Here is a 17,976-nt window from a genome sequence, read left to right as displayed (position 1 = left end):
GGGAAGTCTCTGAGAAACTGTGCGCTGTCTCTTTAAGGCACTCACTCACCCAAAGATTCACTCAGATCTCAGAGCTGCTGAGAGTCCTGAGCCCTGTCCCCTCTACCCTGCTCTGTGGAGATGAGGTACAGGGGCAGGGGGATACCCTGAAATCAGCACCTTCCTTCCCACTGCTGCGCAGCCAGCAGGAGGGTTCCGGGAGCAGCTGCAGGAGTAAGGGGGCTGCAAAGCACTGGGGGGTGAGAGGGGTACCTGAACACATGCTGCCGGCTGGATCTGCTAATCAACTGTGCAGCACCTAAATCTCTCCTGGGCAGCCGCCCAACTGCACAGCTTACAGGGAACACAGGCCCCCAGTCATTCAAGAAGCTTCCTGTCAGAGGACTGATGTACCTTTGCAGGTCTGGGGTCTACAGTTACCATGTAGGGAAGCACAATACTTTGCATCCTTCTAAATACTGTTTAAGCAGTATTACTTTCAATATTCTATAGCAATATGATTTTCAAAGTCAAAGTGGGCCCATTAAAAAGCAATATCCACTACAACATTCAAAGGCACTACTTGCAAAGGGCTATTTGCTTGACAAAATACCACTTTCTGTACCCGGCTATTTCAGTTGAAGAGATGTCGAAAATAAAATTACAAGAGTTAGAATTTTTTTTACTGGCAAAAATGTATTTTTTCATTGTCTTCATAATAAAAAAAATATTAAATATTTTTGCTCAAACTTTCAAGACAATATTAATCTTTTGAAGAAACCAGGGCTGAAAAACTTTCACCTGCCAAGTTGACATTTGCTAAAGTTATGACAACTCAAACATGGATTAGAATAGAAATGCTACAGCAGCCTTTATTTTAGCTGCTGTTAGTGCACCTTCTATAATATTACAGATATACAAGCTTTCAAAAGAAAAGCATGCTTACAAAAATCATTAGACGTAATCATTGCAATGATACTACAAGAACACAACTTGCAATTATCCATCAAAGTAGTAATTTAAGACTAATTCTGCTGTGTTTTACAGGTCAGATTAGATATATCATCCAAAGAACAGCAAAGCCTTCTGTTTTCAAGCAAAGAACTAGCAAAGCCTTGCTAAAATAAATGAATCTGGGAAGGTCCAGGGATTCACCCACCTGGATCTCCTTGCATTGTCAGGGGTCTGTGTCTGTTTATTGTTGTTTTTTCACAGAGCAATAGGTAGGAGAAAAATATTTTTAGAAAATCTGAATGGAAGTCACAAAAGTTAGCAGGATGATTCAGGGATTGGTATATTTATTACATACGTTACAGTAATGTCTAGAGGCAACAGCCAGGCTGGGGTCCCACTGTGCTGTGCTCTTCCCCAACATACAAAAAAAGCTCCAAAGTGCATACATTCATGTTTGGGGAAAAATGTTTTTTCAGTTTACTGGATTTCAAGGCACCCCTTCATGTTTGACACTTCCTTTGTAAACTACAGCACTGCTATTGTAACACTGCAGTAGACAAATCAGTAGACCGTGGGACAGTCTAAGGCCCAAATCCTGCAACTGGATCTTATTTTGCAATGAGCACTCCATTTTTTTTTAATGAAAAAGGGTTAATATTGCATTTATTTTTTTAAATGAGTTAGTTTATTTTGTTTTGTTTTTCTTTTACAGAAAATTGAACACTGAAAAATACAATATTTACCAGTCCTTGTTCAAATAGCTCTTTTTCTTCTATTGTCCACTTTACTGAGCAGCTTGCTGATTTCGTAGGTGAGCGAACCCTAAAATAAAAAGAAAATGCAAGTTACTTTAAAATGAATGCACATCTCCAAAAGATTACAACAATTTCTGAAATGTAGATTATTATACTTCTTTAATGGAAACGTAGAGGATTTGTTTTAAACTTTTATACTTTTGATGAGAGAACTAATTCTGGAAGGTTTTTGTATGACAGAAGTTAATTCAAGGCAACACAACACCCATCCACAACTTATTTTGCAAACAGCTGTTTCGGGGAGGAGGGGGAGGATGGGCGACAGGCAACAAGGAAACTGCAAGCAGTAGGAAGCCAATTGTAATTGTTTTTTTTTGTGATGTGGACATGTCCTTCAGAAATCAAGTTAATTTAATACAGGCCATTTAACAGTCAAAAAGCAACTGTCTGTCAAGTTGACAATGTCCCTTTAATTATCTTACACAACCAAAGAAACAAGACTAAAGGTTAAAGGGAAGATACAACTGATATTTTATGCTAGTGTTCTGTAACTTAACATAAATGAAAAAAGGTACTTAAAAATACAACTCAATTATTCAAAAAGTACATACATGACTTTTCCTGTTCTCTTATGTGGACTGTAAAAACAAAACAAAAAAAATGGTGACTGCTGATCATCTTAGCAAATATGTATCCTTTAAAGAAAGTCTCATTCCTGACCCAAATTTCTACTGTTCTAACATTTCTTTCCCCCCCCCAACAGCAATTTTACCTTTTCACAGATTTTTTGTCACCTTCCTTTTGATCAAGCCATATTTTTTCTGGAAGCGATTTATTAGATAAGTAATATCTGCAATCTTTACTAAGGAATTTTTGGATACACAGAACAGAACTATATACATGCAAAAATTCTGATAAAATTGCCACTGGTTTAAAATAATATTGAGTTAAACAAAGGAGGAAGTGACTGTTTGACTTTGTAAACCACATACTCACATTATTTCTAATAAACCAGCCACTCTGCTTCCTCCACAGCCTGTTATCCCTTATGACTTCGAAACAGTAGTAGGACATTTTCTTCTCATCAAACACCCACAGCCTTTTTGCAATTCAAGACTGAATAATTTATTCCCTTGGTAAAAACATTCTGTACTGACACTTTGTTGTTCCTCTGTAAAGTACTTTATTTCAAAGGAAAAAGGACAGGAAAACAGAGGTAACTCACATTTGTTAATATGGTCACCTAACCTGCTAACGGGGATTAAGTATCTCAGCAACATTAGGAACTCTCATATTGTCAAGAAGCATGAAATGTTTCTCAGAAGTGGCATTAAAAGAGCTCTTGCAATGAATGGATATTTTTTTACTACCAAAGATCTGAGTGAATGTTAAGTGAAAAAAATCAGGACACTCATCAAGTTTGGAGCACCTGAACTTTATGGATGTGTATATGAAAATTCCCTTGAAATAAAATACTTTACAGTTATATAAACTCTGTCATCTGAGAAATGAAATGTGCTTTATATGCATTAATAATCCTCACAACACCCATATGTGGTATTACTACTAAACCCATTTTAAAGATGGGAAAAAGGCACAAAAAGTTAAGGATACGAGGCACAAAAAGGTTAAGGATACCTCTATGCTGCAAAGAAAAACCCATGGCACCAACTGTCAGAACCCAGATCAATTGACTCAGGCTTGTGGAGCTAGGGCTCAGGGGCTAAAAACAGCAGTGTAGAAGGTTCCCACCTGGGCTGGAGCCCAGGTTCTGAAACCCATAAGGAGAGAGGGTCTCAGAGCCTGGGCACCAGCCCAAGAAGGCCCATCTACACTGCTATTTTTATCTCTGCAACCTGAGTTCCATAAGCTCGAGCCAATTGACCCTGGCTCTGAAACTCAGTGTTGCTGGTGTTTTCTTGCAGTGTACACATACCCTATGAGACTTGCAAAGCCTGAGAAAGCTGATGGCTGCAGAGTGGCTGAGCAGGGTACTGAATTCAGGCATATTATCTCATACTTCCATGCTCTAACTACTGGAGCACAGTGCTTCAAGTTCAGTAAACACTAATCTCTTCAAAAAAAATCCACTATATATCTGCTTCCTACTAGAACAGAGAATTTTATATTGCCCTAGGAAAGGAACAGACATATAAGCAATTTGATAAAAGGATACTCTTCTTCCAACAACATTTTCTCAATGACGGCTCTGTTCTCTTCACTAATGGTGCTATCCAGTGTCCATGGCTGGAAATGACACATACATTTTTCAATTATTTTATTTGACACACAAATATCTAATACTTCCTCTAAAGCAAAACCAATCACAGGTTGAATTTTTTTTTTAAGAAAAGATAAAAACATTAATTTATGTTCTCAAATGGCTGGGGAAGAAATACAACGTTTTGAAAATCTCTGTGAAAGATGTACCATTCATTTAAAACAGACGAACAAACCAAAAAGTCTTTATTGCCTATAAATTACTTACAAGGCCGTTATCTGTTCTCCAAGATGAATCAAGGTAGTGATCTTGCAATAAGCCAGAAGCTATATTTTCATAGTCTCTGTAATAAAATTTTCAATCATTTTAAAGAAGGAAAAAAAAAAGATCTGAAAGCTCACATCATCAATAATGCAAACACTTTAAAAGAAAACAGGTAACAGTGTCAGAATTGACATAAAAATTTGGACTTTTATAGTTTTACTTGAATTCATTAACATAAGAATGACACAGAGATTCTAAAATTTAAAAAGGTAACTTATATTTTGTAGAAATATTATGTAGGGCTAGCTTTTCACAGATTTCCATTGAGCAAAGTGTAAATGACCCCCGTACAGAAAGGGACCTAACCTTTTCTTTAATATTTTTCAAACTGGTAGGGCTCTTACTAACAGCAGTATCTCTCCCTTCATGCTGTAGAATCATGCCTAAAGTATCAGCAAAATCAATTTCTATTCTACTGAAAAGTTAAAAATTTTCTTCCAAAAAAGACTGAAAAGAAAGTGTGAGCATAGCTGTGAAGTATAAATACATAACACAGGCACCAAAAGCTGGTAGTTAGAAGACAGAAGTTTTGTTTTCAGCTGTCACTGCCTTCTTGCTTGATCCTCATTTAACCTCTGTCCCTCAATTTCCCCAGGTGTAAAATAGAAATAACAACCCCCTTGGTAAAGGTCCAAGATCCCTGGAGGAAAGGTGCTATTTTAGAAAAATGTAATTCTTAAGGATAATCAAGTATCAGTCTTTAATAAAACTGCTAATCTTCACATGTACTAGTATTTAGGACACAGCACAGCTGTACAATGTGATACCTCATGGCATTAATACTTTAAGAAATCCAGAAAGAAGTCCTATGATTATAGAAGCTCTCATTTTAGTATACTGCATATACTGTATATGCTAAGTAAGTTAGTGGAAGCTGAAGGAACATTCTGGACTACTAAGCTTTTTTGTTTATTTAGCTGCATTAAGTAAGAAATATTACTGTAATTGAGAGGAAAATGGACAATTCCTACTTTTGGAAAATATTATGTATTCTTAAAATCTTTTATATTTCTCTTCAGAAAGGGACAAGTATTCTGAAAGTATTCTGAGTTTAAGATGCTGCTGCTGTATGAAGAATTAACACATCAACATTTTATTCACTTAGAAGCCATTACTTGAGGTTGATGATGAGGGTAAAATATTGTTACCTTCCGCTAATCATAAAAAATTGCACTGAGATTACAAAAGGGGAAAGAGACTGAAGACTGTGGGGTCCAACTGCACAAGCAAATCCTTGCAATAAAGGGAAAGCAAAATGCTCAAGTGCCTTGACTTCCTTTGTGATCATAAAAAGTAACAACGAGTAAAGAGTTTTTTAAACTTCACAGAATCATTGAAAGAGATGGAGAAAAACTATTAGCTCATTTACCCCAACATCCTGTCACTGCAGGATTGTTATATCGGTCATTGCTTTGTCCAGTCAAATCTGGTCATTCTCAGAACAGGTCTACATATAAAAAGCAGCAGCAATGTAGCTGCACGGATGTAGCATGTTTTTGAGAATGCTATTATGCTTCTCCTGTCAGTGTAATCCACCTCCTTGAGAGGTGGTAGCTATGCTGACGGGAGTTCTCCTGTCAGCATAGTGCTGTCTACACCAGGGGTTAGGTCAGTACAACTGCATCACTTAGAGGTGTGGATTTTTCACACCCTAAGCGACATAGTTATACTGATATAAGTTTGCCATCTAGACCCGGCCTAAGTGAGACAATTACTATCGCCCCAGGGAAATTACCATACAAACTGATATTTTACTGTTGGAAAACATTCCCTGATAATCAACATAAGATTTCCTTAGTTCAACTTCATCCAATTACTAGGAAACTCACCCTTCCCTGAAAACGGTTATTAGCCATGTGCCCCCCTGAGGTGGTGCTGAAAACAGTTTAACTGATAAACAAGACTAAACTCTTTTCTCCCACCAGTTCCAGGTACCCCACTGCAGACAATACATCAGTTTCTTAGAGCAGAGAAAGCTCTAATTATAGGTCCCCTTGGTACATACTAAAAAAAAAAAGTAATCTTCCTACATAAAATACATTTGACCCAGAACACCCTTTTCAGAAATACACAAAAAATATTATTTTAGGCATCAGAAAATTTGAGAACCATGAAGATGGGCAATGCATGCAATAAACACCCCAAGTTACACACATCCCACATGGGCTCCTTCTGCAAAAGTTTTATTTTATAAAGCACCTGTCACACACACTATGGCTTGGTCTACACTGAAAAGTTATATTAGCATACGTATGTTAGTCAGAGGTGTGAAAAAACACACTCCTGACTGAGGTATTTATGCCAACAAAACCCCAGTGGAGATGTAGCCATGTTAACAGAAGAGGGTTTCTATTGACATAGCTAACTTTGGTCAGGGAGGTGATGTTCTATGCAGACAGAAAAACTTGTGATGGCAGAGGTTGTCTTTATACTACAGGACTATGCCTCAATAACTATGCAGGTGTAGTCTCCTTAGTGTAGACATACTTTTCATCCCAAAGTTGCTCTGGAGAGTTCAGTATAGATGCAGAAGCAGATTATTAATATGAGCAAGAGAAAAATTAAGAAATCTAAAACAGGAAAGGTGAGACAAGTGAAGCAGAGCTACAAATGGGCAGGTCATATTCAGTTTTGCCAACTCTCATGTCTTGCCATATTTTTCATAAAGCTCCAGCTTCTGGATTCAAGTCCTTATTTCAGAATCTGTTTCCATCTGAAACCAGAAGGGAAGTTTCTAACACTTTTGGTTGCACCCAAAGCTCAAAAACATGACCCGAGTGACCCCAGGAAGTCTCAGAAACCAGACGATAAACAAAACTGGCCCAGAATTTATTGTTCTTTTTTTCAAAATCGTGACTTCCACACCAATCTCGTGGTGTTTGAGGCCTGACTCTGGCCTTTCACACGCCCGAGGCAGGCGGTGGCGTTTCTTCTGCCCCAAAGCGCTCTCCGCCGGGGTCACTAATACGCCGAAGCGCAGGGCCGGTGTGTGTGTGTGTGTGGGGGGGCGCTCTGGCCCCTCCCGCGCCCCCCGTCCCACGGGCTGTGCCATGGAAGATGCCCCGGCCCTGCGGTCCCGGGGCAAAGGCCGGTTCCCACCCCGACGTCCCTCCAGCCAGGCCGCCTCCGAGCGAGGGGCGCCCGGGGCCTGCAGCCGCGCCAGGCTCCCCGCTGCGAGGGGGCTGAAGAGGAGCGAGCCCAGAGCTCCCCACAGGCCAGGGCGCGGGGCGAGTCTCCCCGCGCGGGAGGAGACCTGAGCTCTCCCAGGGGCGGAGTCTCCCCCACTCGCTCACCCCCGCAGCGCCCCGCCGGCCACGGCTGCTACCGCATCCCCTTCGACGTCCACATCCGCCTCCTCCGCGGCCGCCATGATTCCGCCGCGGCCGCCGTCCGATCGCGCGAGAGAGGCGGGGCCGCAGGACCACACCCCCTCCCGCAGATCCGCCCCCCATGTAACTGAGCAGGCGCACAACTTTGAGCATGCGCAGGACGACGTTTGAAGCCTCCGCCCGACGTTCACGCTGCCCTTCCTTGATTCTCTTTCCACCCTCTTCGCTTCTTCGGGGTGTATCTGCCTCTGCCGCCTGACAGAGGAGGGGGGCGCGGGTGGAGGGGCAGACACGGGGAGAAAGAGGAGCGATTCCCTAAGGGTAGGGGAAGAGAGGAGCAAATACCCGGGGGAGGGGGAGAGAGGGGTAAATACCCAGGAGAAGGGGGGGGGAGGCAAATACCCAGGGGAAGAGGGAAGAGAGGGGCTTGGCTAGACTGAATTACTACATCCCAGGAAGAGTGATCTCTAAGAAGTCTTATGCTCTAGGATGATCAAAGAGACTCTACTTATCCTGGGCTGAGACTATGGACCTTGGCTATGAAATGCTCCTGTGGTCTTGGAATAAAACTCTGGCACAAGGGGCCCTTTCACTTTCATTGGAAGTGAGGCTGTGAGAAGCTTTTTGTTTTAATTTAGGGAGCTCTTATTTGAGTTTCAAACCCTGGATGAATTGTGTTTTTTTTTTTCAGATGGCCTTGGCTTTCCAGATCTGTTTTTCAGTTCCATAAGAGACCTTTTTACCCTTTGCGCTAAATAGATCAACAGTGATAACGATGGGGATGGCAAAATACTGCAAGGGTTAAGGATCATTATCAGGTAAAACATGACTTCGGATTTGGTTCTGTTAGAAAGCTTTTACACAATTATGAACCAATAAAAATATATTCAATTTAAAGAAAAATCTACAGGAAATGTTAAAATTAATGAACACTTCACTGCAGTGTATGCAGTCTACACATTGCAGCTTTGTGCTAGAACATGTGAACTTGAAAAAACTCATTACAAACAACTGTGAAACTGACTAGTGTGTTTTCATTGTCCATGCTGAAAAAAGCAAAAAGTAAACAAACAGCATAGATCAAGTGACATGTAAAATGAAAATGTATTTTTATAATCTTAGTTGCTGTTTGTAACATAGGAAAGGAAATTTGTGTAACAAATATGATTTTAACCAAACAGTAATACTTTAATAAAACTTAAATATACTGGTTAATATTGTATTTGAATATCTAGCACATTTTGACTAACCTCAACCATTACTGGCCAACCGCAACCATTCACAAATCTTGAGTCAGGCCTAAGAAAATCTTGATAGATCATCTTAAAAGTCTCGATTTTATAAAATAATTAATCTAGGATTCTTATTTTCATTCTGATTTTTGAGCCTGTAATGTTCACATTTTCAAGCTTTATTTTTGAACAGCAAAGGCTAGAAACGTACTTATTTTTTTAACATAAAAGATTAGATTAATTCATGCCCATTTGACTCTCAAGGTTGGGTCTCTTAAGAAAGACACCAAATATCATGAGATTCATAATAAAATCAAGAGAGTTGGCAACACATACTAGATCAACAATGGGTTTTATATTTTTATGTGTATATCTATATTTACCACCTCTGAAAATTAGCTTATTTTTATTAGCTCCAGCTTCATTCTTCATTATCCTCATATTGATCAACCATGCCCAGGTATATATGATTTTAACATCTGAACTAAAAGATGTAGTATCCTATATATTCAGATTGCAAGATTATAATTTCACACACTTAAACATTTTTAATGTATTCCTCATCACAAATTCACCTTATTAACATTTTTTTTTTCAGAAGTATTACAATCTGAGCTTGGTTGTCACTTGCACTAAATTCTGCTACTTGCAGTGGAGTCTTTTTGAGGCCATTAGTGGCTTGTAAGTTTGCTTTCTCTCCCTGAGACCAGCTGACAAGTGAGTTTACCGAGTTAAAATGACCAGCCTTGCAAGCACAATGCAACGGGGTATCCTTGTTGTTGTCTAAAGCATTAATGGCTGACCCATTACTCAACAACAAATTTATCAAGTCACCATGTCCATGTTCTGCTGCAAGATGCAGTGGAGTCTTTCTCCAGATATTTTTATCATCAATATTTTTATTCTTCCCTGCTGTCAAAAGGATCTGTACTATCTCTGCATTGCCTTTGATGGTCGCATAGTGCATTGGTGTGCAGCCATCCATGTCCTTAATTCCAAATCTGGCCTTCTGGGCTAAGAGAACTTTAACTGTATTGAGATGGCCTCCCATAGCTGCAGTGTGAAGTGGGGTCTTTTTCTCCTTGTCCATTGCATTGGGATCAGCATTAAAACTAAGAAGCAGCTCCACCATTGCATGATCTCCCTTTTCAGCAGCAAGATGTAAGGGTGTCTTTGACTGCTTATCTTTTGCATTAACGTTGGCTTTGTAATTCAGCAGCTGCTGAGCAACATCAACATTACCTCTTTGGCTTGCGACATGCAAGGGAGTGACTAATTCCTTAGTGACAGCATTAATTTTGGCCCCAGCATTGATTAAAATGTCAACTATTGATCCCTTATTATGAAATGCAGCAACATGGAGCGGTGTTTGCTCTCCCTGGCTTGTGATGTTAGCATTCATCCCTTTGTGGAGAAGCAGATTTGTGATGGAGACTGCCTCGGCTTGAACTGCCAAGTGTAAAACCGTGTTTGAGTTGGGCATCCTCTCCTCTAAACTAGCCCCCTTTGCGATGAGAACTTCTGCAATCTCTGTTTTACCCATTTCACATGCCATGAGTAAAGGTGTGTATTGCATTTCATTGCGGGCGTTGATATCTGTGCCTCTGTCAGCTAAAGCTGCTACAGTGCCATGCAGGTTCTTCTGGACAGCTTTAAAAAGAGCTGACACCATCATGTCAGGGGACAATCCTTTAGAATATTCCAGCAGTATTGTGAATATGGATTGTTTGTTATTATTGAAGGCTACATCAATGATGTTAGAGTCAATGCTGGCTCCAGCTTCTAGCAACACCTTTACAGTTTTATCAAATCCCTGGGAAATGGCGTAACCCAAAGCAGTCTGTCCCTTCTCATCCTTTGCATCAACTGGGGCACCATTCTTTAAAAGCATTTGTGCAAGGTTGCTCTCATCTTTGAGAGCTGCCATGTGTAAGAAGTTTTGCTGGTCCTTGTAGCATCTTGCTTCTTCTTTCAGGATCCTCTTTAATATGTGAGTGTGGTGGGTCTGAGCAGCCAAATGAAGTGGGGTCTTGGCTTCTTTATCCAAACTGTATATATAGGCACCAGCTTGGAGAAGCACTTTCACTGCATCATCCTGGCCTTTTTCAGCGGCCCTGTGCATTGGTGTTCTTCCCTTTTTATCCTTTACATCTAGTTTAGCACCTTTGTTAATTAAATATTCAATTATTGCAACATGTCCATTAGCAGCTGCAATATGCAGAAGTGTTTTATCTGAGGCGTTTACTGCATTAATATTATTTTTCTTCAATACTTTCGCTAGATCAGAAAGATCACCTTTAGCAGCTGCATCAAAGATACTAACAGCATTAGAATCATCTTTCTTAGGTTTTGCTGCAGGTAAATTTTGCGTTTGTTTAACTTTCTCTTTAGTTGCTCTTTCTTGCTTTGATAAAATATGCCTAGGAATATCTTTCTTCTCTTGGTTTTGTTCACTGGTCGTTTCAGTCCATTCCTTGTCCTTTTCAATTAGATACCCTACCAGTTGTCTCCTAGCATCTTCAATACTTTCATTCACATCACTGACATATTTTTTAACTCTATTATATAGATTTGGCTCCACTTGTTTTAGACATGGATAAAAAAACAGCCTGCAAGCTCGCTCACCTTGAGAAACCAGGATATCCAAAACCCGGGAGTTCTTTGCTATTCGTGTTCTGTAGTAGGACATTACCATTTTTTTCTCTGGTGTAAAAATACCATTGTCTATCAGCCAATTAAGAAGATAGTCTGGGTTGTTTATGCCTTCTACCAGTTCTTCCTTTTTTGTCTTTAGGACTTCTATGGCATATGGATTTGTAAACAAGCTGTTTAAATACATGATGATATGAGTAACTTCTAAAAAATGGATTAAATTATCATTTGAAATTGAGCTTGATAGTGAAACAGCAGAGCAGGATCACATAATTTCACAAATTCTTCCATAAAGAACTGCTGTACCAAGAACTGTAGTTAAATTGGAAATCATTGAAGAATACTGGGAAAGAAATCCAAAACTCCTCACCTTTAGTTTTCCATCTTTGTTAGAAGTTCTCTAATCCTCTTTGCTATTCCTTAGCAACAAGTAGAGTTGAGTAACATAACAAAACAAAACACAAATCAAAATAATAAACGTATTCTGTCCAATATGGCTATTTTACAAAAGATGGCTAATAAAATTAGAGAGGAAAAACTGCTTTTCTGAAATTGGTAGTTAGGCTGCAGATCTTTGTTTACCAGGTTCCTCTTGAGGTATAAACTTTTTTGATTGCTTCTTGTAGGCGGCAATGTGACCAATTTGTCAAATGTGACCAAACAAAATCAACAGCATAGTTACTGTTGCTATAATTACATTAGCCTTTGTGTAAGGTTAGATAAAATTGTACACACTGATAGCTATGTAGGGGAAAACCCCAGAACATACAAGGATTCAAATAATAAAAAAATACTAAACAAAAAAGTGAGTGATTAAAAAAAGAGCCATTCCAAATTTGTTTAATAATTTCAAGATCATAAAACATATGACATATTTTAAATTTATCACATGATGCACATTTAATATAACCTAATGTTTAACCGATGACTAAACTTCAAGTCTTCACAAATTATTTCTTAGAACTTATTCTTCAGTAAATTTGGTAGTGCTGACTTCATCAGTTCCTTAGACTTCTGCACCCTTGGCATCCTGAAAGGACACTAAATTAGTGTGTTATATTTTTCAGGGAGGGATATTACTTTCTGCCTCCCATCCTGATATAAACCTTTTAGCTCTACCTTCTTTGAAGCCTAAATTTATGACCCTGCAGTACTCAGATAATTTTCCAGCAATGCGTTTGACAAACAGTGGTGGATCAAGGTGTGATTCATTGTGTTATGTCTAGAATAAAAGTAAATAAGGCCCCAAACCTGAAAAGACTTAAGGTGCTTAATTTAAGGAGTAGTCTCATTGATTTTAGCTCTTATTTAATACTTTTTATCCATAGATTTCAAAGTACTTTACCGAGGAAAGTGGGTATCATGATACCAATTTTAAAGATTGGGAAACAGGCTGAGGGATGACATGCTGAAAGTCACACACCATGTCAAAAGCAGAGTTGGAAGCAGAATCTGAGAATGAAATCCTGACTCTGTTAAAGCCAATGGGAGTTTTGTTATTGACTTCAGTGACAGCAGGATTTCACTCCATGTCTCGTCTTTCAGTTCAGTGCCCTATCCACTGGATTATGCTGTCTGTAAAAGAAATGTTTTCTGAATATGTATTCAGAAAGTGACCATAACCTGTTACTAATTTTTAACTCTTGACTTTTAATTTTCATAATTAAGTTTGTAAAGGTTATTTTAGTAGGAAAATGGTTTATGGAAGAAATAGACATTAAAAGGTAAAAGTTTCAGCAGGTATAGCAGCCAGTTTCAGAACTCAATAATTCCCCTGAATTACAAAAAATGCAGATACATCACAGATAGTAAAACCTGTACCAGTTACAGTATTTAAGCATTGTATTATCACATAATAGGAGTAGCTATGGTTTAGTGAATTAATCACAGGCCTAGGATTCCAGCGACCTGAATTCTGTTCCTAAATCAACCAATGACACCCTTTGTAATCTGCAAATAACTTAACCTCTGGCCCCGATTTAGCAAGGTGCCACTTTTTAAGCATGTGAATAGTCCCACTGATTTCCACCTTGCTGAACTGGGACCTCTGTGCCTTAGTTATCCCATCTCTAAAATAGGGTAATAATACTTACACACATTTGTAAAGCCCTGTGAGAGTCAGAGATGGGGAAAATGTGTTGCAAATGGCAAGTAATATCATTATAAAATACTCTACAAAATTACTTGGAAGGAACCCATGAAAAAAATCTGAAGAGAGAAATTACAAAGATCCTTAGTAGTTTGATCAATGTCATGATACTCTTCAAATCTGCTATAAGCACAGTAATTAAACCTCCAACTGTGAATATTAAGTGAATCTATAGTGAAATACACCTAGCTGGCCTCTGGGTGGAACATTTGAACAGTTTATGCCATGCTTCCGTTGGGAGAAAGACTATAAAATGTAATTTGGAAAAAAATATTATGCAACAATTTACTGGATGCAAATCATAATCTGTTACATATTACCGAATACCTTTCAATTACTTCTGTATCATGCATGTGAATCTGTGGCCATACTAGCTACCATCATATTAGCATTCACCATCAGGACAAGAACCACAGGTTTGCTAAGAAAATAACTGGAAATGCCCATATTATTTTATGGATTACATTTTAGGGTTGCATTTTTTAAAAAAGTAATCCTGTACTATAATCAGTTGTCTTCACAGTTGTCTCTGGCTGGGACTGGATTTATTATTTTCTACTTATCAGATATCAGAAAGGTTAATCCCTTTAAAAGTTCACTTGTACCCTTTTTTGTTGTTGTTTTTTTAGTGATGTCTGAAAAGGACTTGAAATATTTCCCCTCGTTATTTTTTCCTGCCTGCTTTTTCTACTGGAAATTAAGTCTTTGTTTGTCTTGAAAGCCTCAGTGAAATGATGACATCACAAAAGATAATAAAAACAGATACCGAGAAACTGAGAGGGACAGGGATTCCTAGACTATTTTAATGGATATTAATAAAAAATAATTTTAACTTATATAGCTATATCTATTTAACTTATTGATATTTGGAGAATGGAGATCTGTGTTAAAAATTCAGTATCCTTGTTCTTTCAATTAAACATGAGACCATGTGCTTAAAAACATCCGCGAGGCTCTTCAGGAAAACCAGGCTTGATATTCCTGATATAGCTAAGAAAGAAGCTGGTAGGAGAGGGAGAGAACTTTTCTGACCTTCCTTATGTAACAAATAAATATAAAATAAAAGACATAAACCCAATTTTTTAAAAAGTCCTTTCAAGGTAAGCTTTAACTATACAGGCTTCTGTAGTTCCATGCCTGTGAGGATAATTCCTCATTCACATAACTTTTCTTTTTTAAAGTAAATGACTGACTTTGTCCTTTACCATTCCTCATTGCTATATATCATGTCAGGACCTTTGTGTGTGGCATCATGGGGCTTTAACAGCATAGCTTATTTACATTAGGAAAATGTAGCAGAAATTTCCTACGGTTGCTAATACCAATTCATTTTCATTAGCAATAGGAGTCCTATGGGCCCTAGTGAAGATGGGCTGCTGGCAGTATGTTAAGCAACATTTCAATTAAATATAAGCTGAGAGTTAGAAAACATAATGCTTAAAATGTGAGGAGCCCGCATGTGCTACGAGTAGCTCTCAGTGGATCTAACACCACCGGCATTAGCTACAGTGTGAAATTTTTGCAAAATTTTCCTAGTGGAGACATGGATATGAAGTATCTGTAACATCTGAATGTAAGATGTGGGCACTCTGTTGTTGACTGTATGGGCAGTCGGTGGGGGTCAACCTTGTAGAACTTAATGAGCAGGCCCTAAAAAGGGGAGTAGACTCCATGAACGGCAAAGGTCTTTAGTTGTAGCCTGAGCTAAATTAATTTCCCTTTTTAGAGCTTCTGATCACCACGTTAAACTATCTTGTCTGTTTAACCAAGTATAGCTGGTCCTAGAGCAAGTAACTTCTGAATCTTAATCTCAGCTCTGCTATTAAATTGTAATAATTTGGGTAAATTACTTAATCTCTGTGCCTTATTTACCTCTTCTGTTATAAGAGAAAAATATTTATCTACCTTACATGCATGGTTATAAGTAATTATTTAATATTTATACAGTGCTTACAAGTTGTGCTTTGAAGTATTACTGTTTTCTGACTTTTCACAGAGGATGTTTTATTTCTACAGAGAACACTAGGGCCCATTGTCTAGGCAGAATATACCATGTCATCATTAAACATTTAATGTTATTCTTAATGTTTTTAATGAAAGCAAATAAATCTACACCTTGCAATGTGTTAAATCAACATTGTGGCAAATGCTGTTTCACTTGGAAGTGACCAGCAGAGGACACTGTGTCTCTACTGATCATGTTTAATGGGCAGAACCTGGCAGGGTGCTCTACAATTAATCATCCAAGGCCCAGAACCTCCAGCTGTGGTTTCTGTTAAAACCAAATGTAATGTAACCAAATGACTTCCAAAAACGTCTTACATTCTCTAGGGCATTTTCCTGATAAAACTGATGGAAACACCAAACATAAAAATATCAACAGTGAGTGAAATTGTGTTATTAATGTTTCCCAATGTGCGTTTTAATTTCAGTTAAGCAAAACAAATGCCAACTGTTTATTAAAAACATATCTTTTGCAGAATAACCAGTGTATAATAGATACAGCACCTACACCATTATCTCAACATCACAAGGGACATGGAATGCAGTTAAATAATCAAGAGGATTAATTCATAGACATGAATCGGGGATATAACATTGTTTTGAATAACTAGGGGTTTAACCAAGGCTTGGCTAGTTGAGGTTGGTGTAAGTCTAGATATAGACAATGCACAGCCTCAGTGTTAGAAGTGTTAATTAGGATTAAAATTTATTTGGCTCCATCACTGTAGTATCTGAAGAGAACTTATTCACTACTCACTAAGAGAGACCATGCTCCCCCTTTGCATACTGATTTATGACTCAGGTAGGAAATCAGAATTTAATCAGCTGGAAAAGTCAGGGCATAGAGGGATGCTTTCCAGTGTCCGGTGTTGTGCTTAGTCATATCTCCACAAAGAAAGAATTCCAGAGGTGGGGACCTATTACTGAGAAAGCTGCACCACCAGTTGGTATTTGAATAAGCAGTGTCCATTACTACAGTGCCACATCAACTGGTACTCTAAGTGCTGTAGTGGCATCACAAACATACACAGTACCAGGGGTCAGACCCAAATCCCACTGAAGTCACTGGAAGGTTTGTATTGGCATGGTTATTGCTGTAATTCTTTTCTTTCTTCACCCAAGCCCATTTTCTACTATTGATCATCCTTTCTGTGTTATGTCTTAATTTAGGTCCTGTTCCTGCAATGGGATCCAATATCCCAGACCTGCAATGTCGATTGCTATGTTGCAGGGGTATGGACTAGCAAATCCTGGCACAGGAGTGGGGCTGTATATTGCGAGCTCATTGCAGCAGGGACAGCTTGTGTTTATTCTATAAAATGCATACACACTCTTGAGTATTAATGATAAAAATAATATTAAAACCGGTATACTTTTATTCTATCTGTTCTTATTTAAATAACTAATGATAATGTCCAAATACAGTAAAAGCTGTGTTATCTAGCACGTTACCAACTGGAAAGCACTAGAAACTAGCATTTCTGATATCTCCCAATGCAAATCTTCAATCTAGTAACTGGGACCGATGCCGAAGCTATTTGGGACCCAAGTATTTCCAAGAGCAGTTGGACTATGCACCAGTTAGCTGAGAAGAGCTGAACACTGTTCTTACTGTTTGTATCCGCCATTGTGATCGGTTGGTTTATTACTTCAGGTATTGTCCTGTGTTTATCGTAAAATATCAACACCACCCAACCACTATGGCATCCAAAATACCTGCGAAAAGCAAAGGAGACAGTAGCATAGCCAGGCGGGGAGCGGCTGCTCCCCACTGAGCACATTCCCCAAAAGTGGCCCCTTTTTAATTTTTACACTCACCCCAGCGGTCTGGGTCTTCGGCAGCAATTCGGCGGTGGGTCCTTCAGCCACTCCGGGTCTTCAGCGGCAAGTCCTTCAGTCTTCAGCGGTTTTTCTTTTTTTTTTTTTTGCTTCGCCGCCTTTTTTGTGTTTGCTTTCCCTGCTCGTAGAACCTGGCTACACCACTGAAAGGAGAGAAGTGTAAGAGAGTTGTGTTGACATTAAAACAGAAAATAGGTAGTTGTACACATCTTGAAAAGAGCAAGAATTGGAATGTTTATTCATTTTATTGTATTCTAATTCTTTGAAAACTAGTAATCCATTGGTAAGTGTAACTCTTAGTTAACTGGAATTTTTGACAAACTGGCACCCCCCATTCTGCCAACATGCTGGATAACAAAGCTTTTACTTTACTATACAATTTATTTTATTATAAATAAATGGGGATCAGGGCCCCATCGTATGAGGCACTGAACATACATATAGTGGAAAAAATGGTTCCCATCCCAAATTAATTCTTTAAGGTTCTGATCCTGCACAGTGTTCCTCACAGACAGCCTGCAGTTTCCATGCAGAGTCC

At 38.8% G+C, this 17,976-nt stretch overlaps 2 protein-coding genes and 1 long non-coding RNA gene across 6 annotated transcripts in view; 1 reads left to right on the top strand and 2 right to left on the bottom strand.

Moving 5' to 3' along the window:
- Positions 1–7,624, bottom strand: part of MYSM1 (Myb like, SWIRM and MPN domains 1) — a 29,558-nt gene extending 21,934 nt beyond the window's left edge. For 3 of the 4 annotated variants that reach the window (XM_030574130.1, XM_030574131.1, XM_030574133.1), the window contains exons 1-6: positions 7,527–7,624; positions 4,177–4,252; positions 3,865–3,935; positions 2,461–2,538; positions 2,300–2,326; positions 1,677–1,755 (exon numbers count right to left, since the gene is read on the bottom strand). In XM_030574130.1, the coding sequence (XP_030429990.1) occupies positions 1,677–1,755; positions 2,300–2,326; positions 2,461–2,538; positions 3,865–3,935; positions 4,177–4,252; positions 7,527–7,603 (408 nt within the window). In that variant the 5' untranslated portion in view covers positions 7,604–7,624. The remainder of the gene's footprint in view (positions 1–1,676; positions 1,756–2,299; positions 2,327–2,460; positions 2,539–3,864; positions 3,936–4,176; positions 4,253–7,526) is intronic. The other variant, XM_030574132.1, reaches the window with a different exon arrangement.
- Positions 7,625–7,733: 109 nt separating this feature from the next.
- LOC115656889 lies at positions 7,734–16,977 on the top strand. Its single transcript, XR_004001779.1, has 3 exons — positions 7,734–7,883; positions 8,254–8,380; positions 16,770–16,977. It is a non-coding gene; the product is annotated as an uncharacterized LOC115656889 (long non-coding RNA).
- Positions 8,391–17,443, bottom strand: LOC115656886 (ankyrin-3-like). The gene is made up of 2 exons (XM_030574134.1): positions 17,418–17,443; positions 8,391–12,476 (listed from the first exon to the last, which is right to left on the bottom strand). The coding sequence occupies exon 2, from the start codon at positions 11,631–11,633 to the stop codon at positions 9,366–9,368; it is 2,268 nt and encodes a 755-aa protein (XP_030429994.1). The 5' UTR covers positions 11,634–12,476; positions 17,418–17,443; the 3' UTR covers positions 8,391–9,365.
- Between the last annotated feature and the right edge of the window lie 533 nt (positions 17,444–17,976).

Source organism: Gopherus evgoodei, chromosome 8 (assembly GCF_007399415.2).
Source record: "Gopherus evgoodei ecotype Sinaloan lineage chromosome 8, rGopEvg1_v1.p, whole genome shotgun sequence".
Taxonomy (NCBI): Eukaryota; Metazoa; Chordata; order Testudines; family Testudinidae; genus Gopherus; species Gopherus evgoodei.
Note: the sequence above shows the minus strand (reverse complement) of the source record. Positions and strands in the feature narration are given on the sequence as shown.

Bases quoted from the DNA above. Each gene is read 5' to 3' on its own strand.
- LOC115656886 (XM_030574134.1), bottom strand. From the start codon at position 11,633: ATGTATTTAAACAGCTTGTTTACAAATCCATATGCCATAGAAGTCCTA.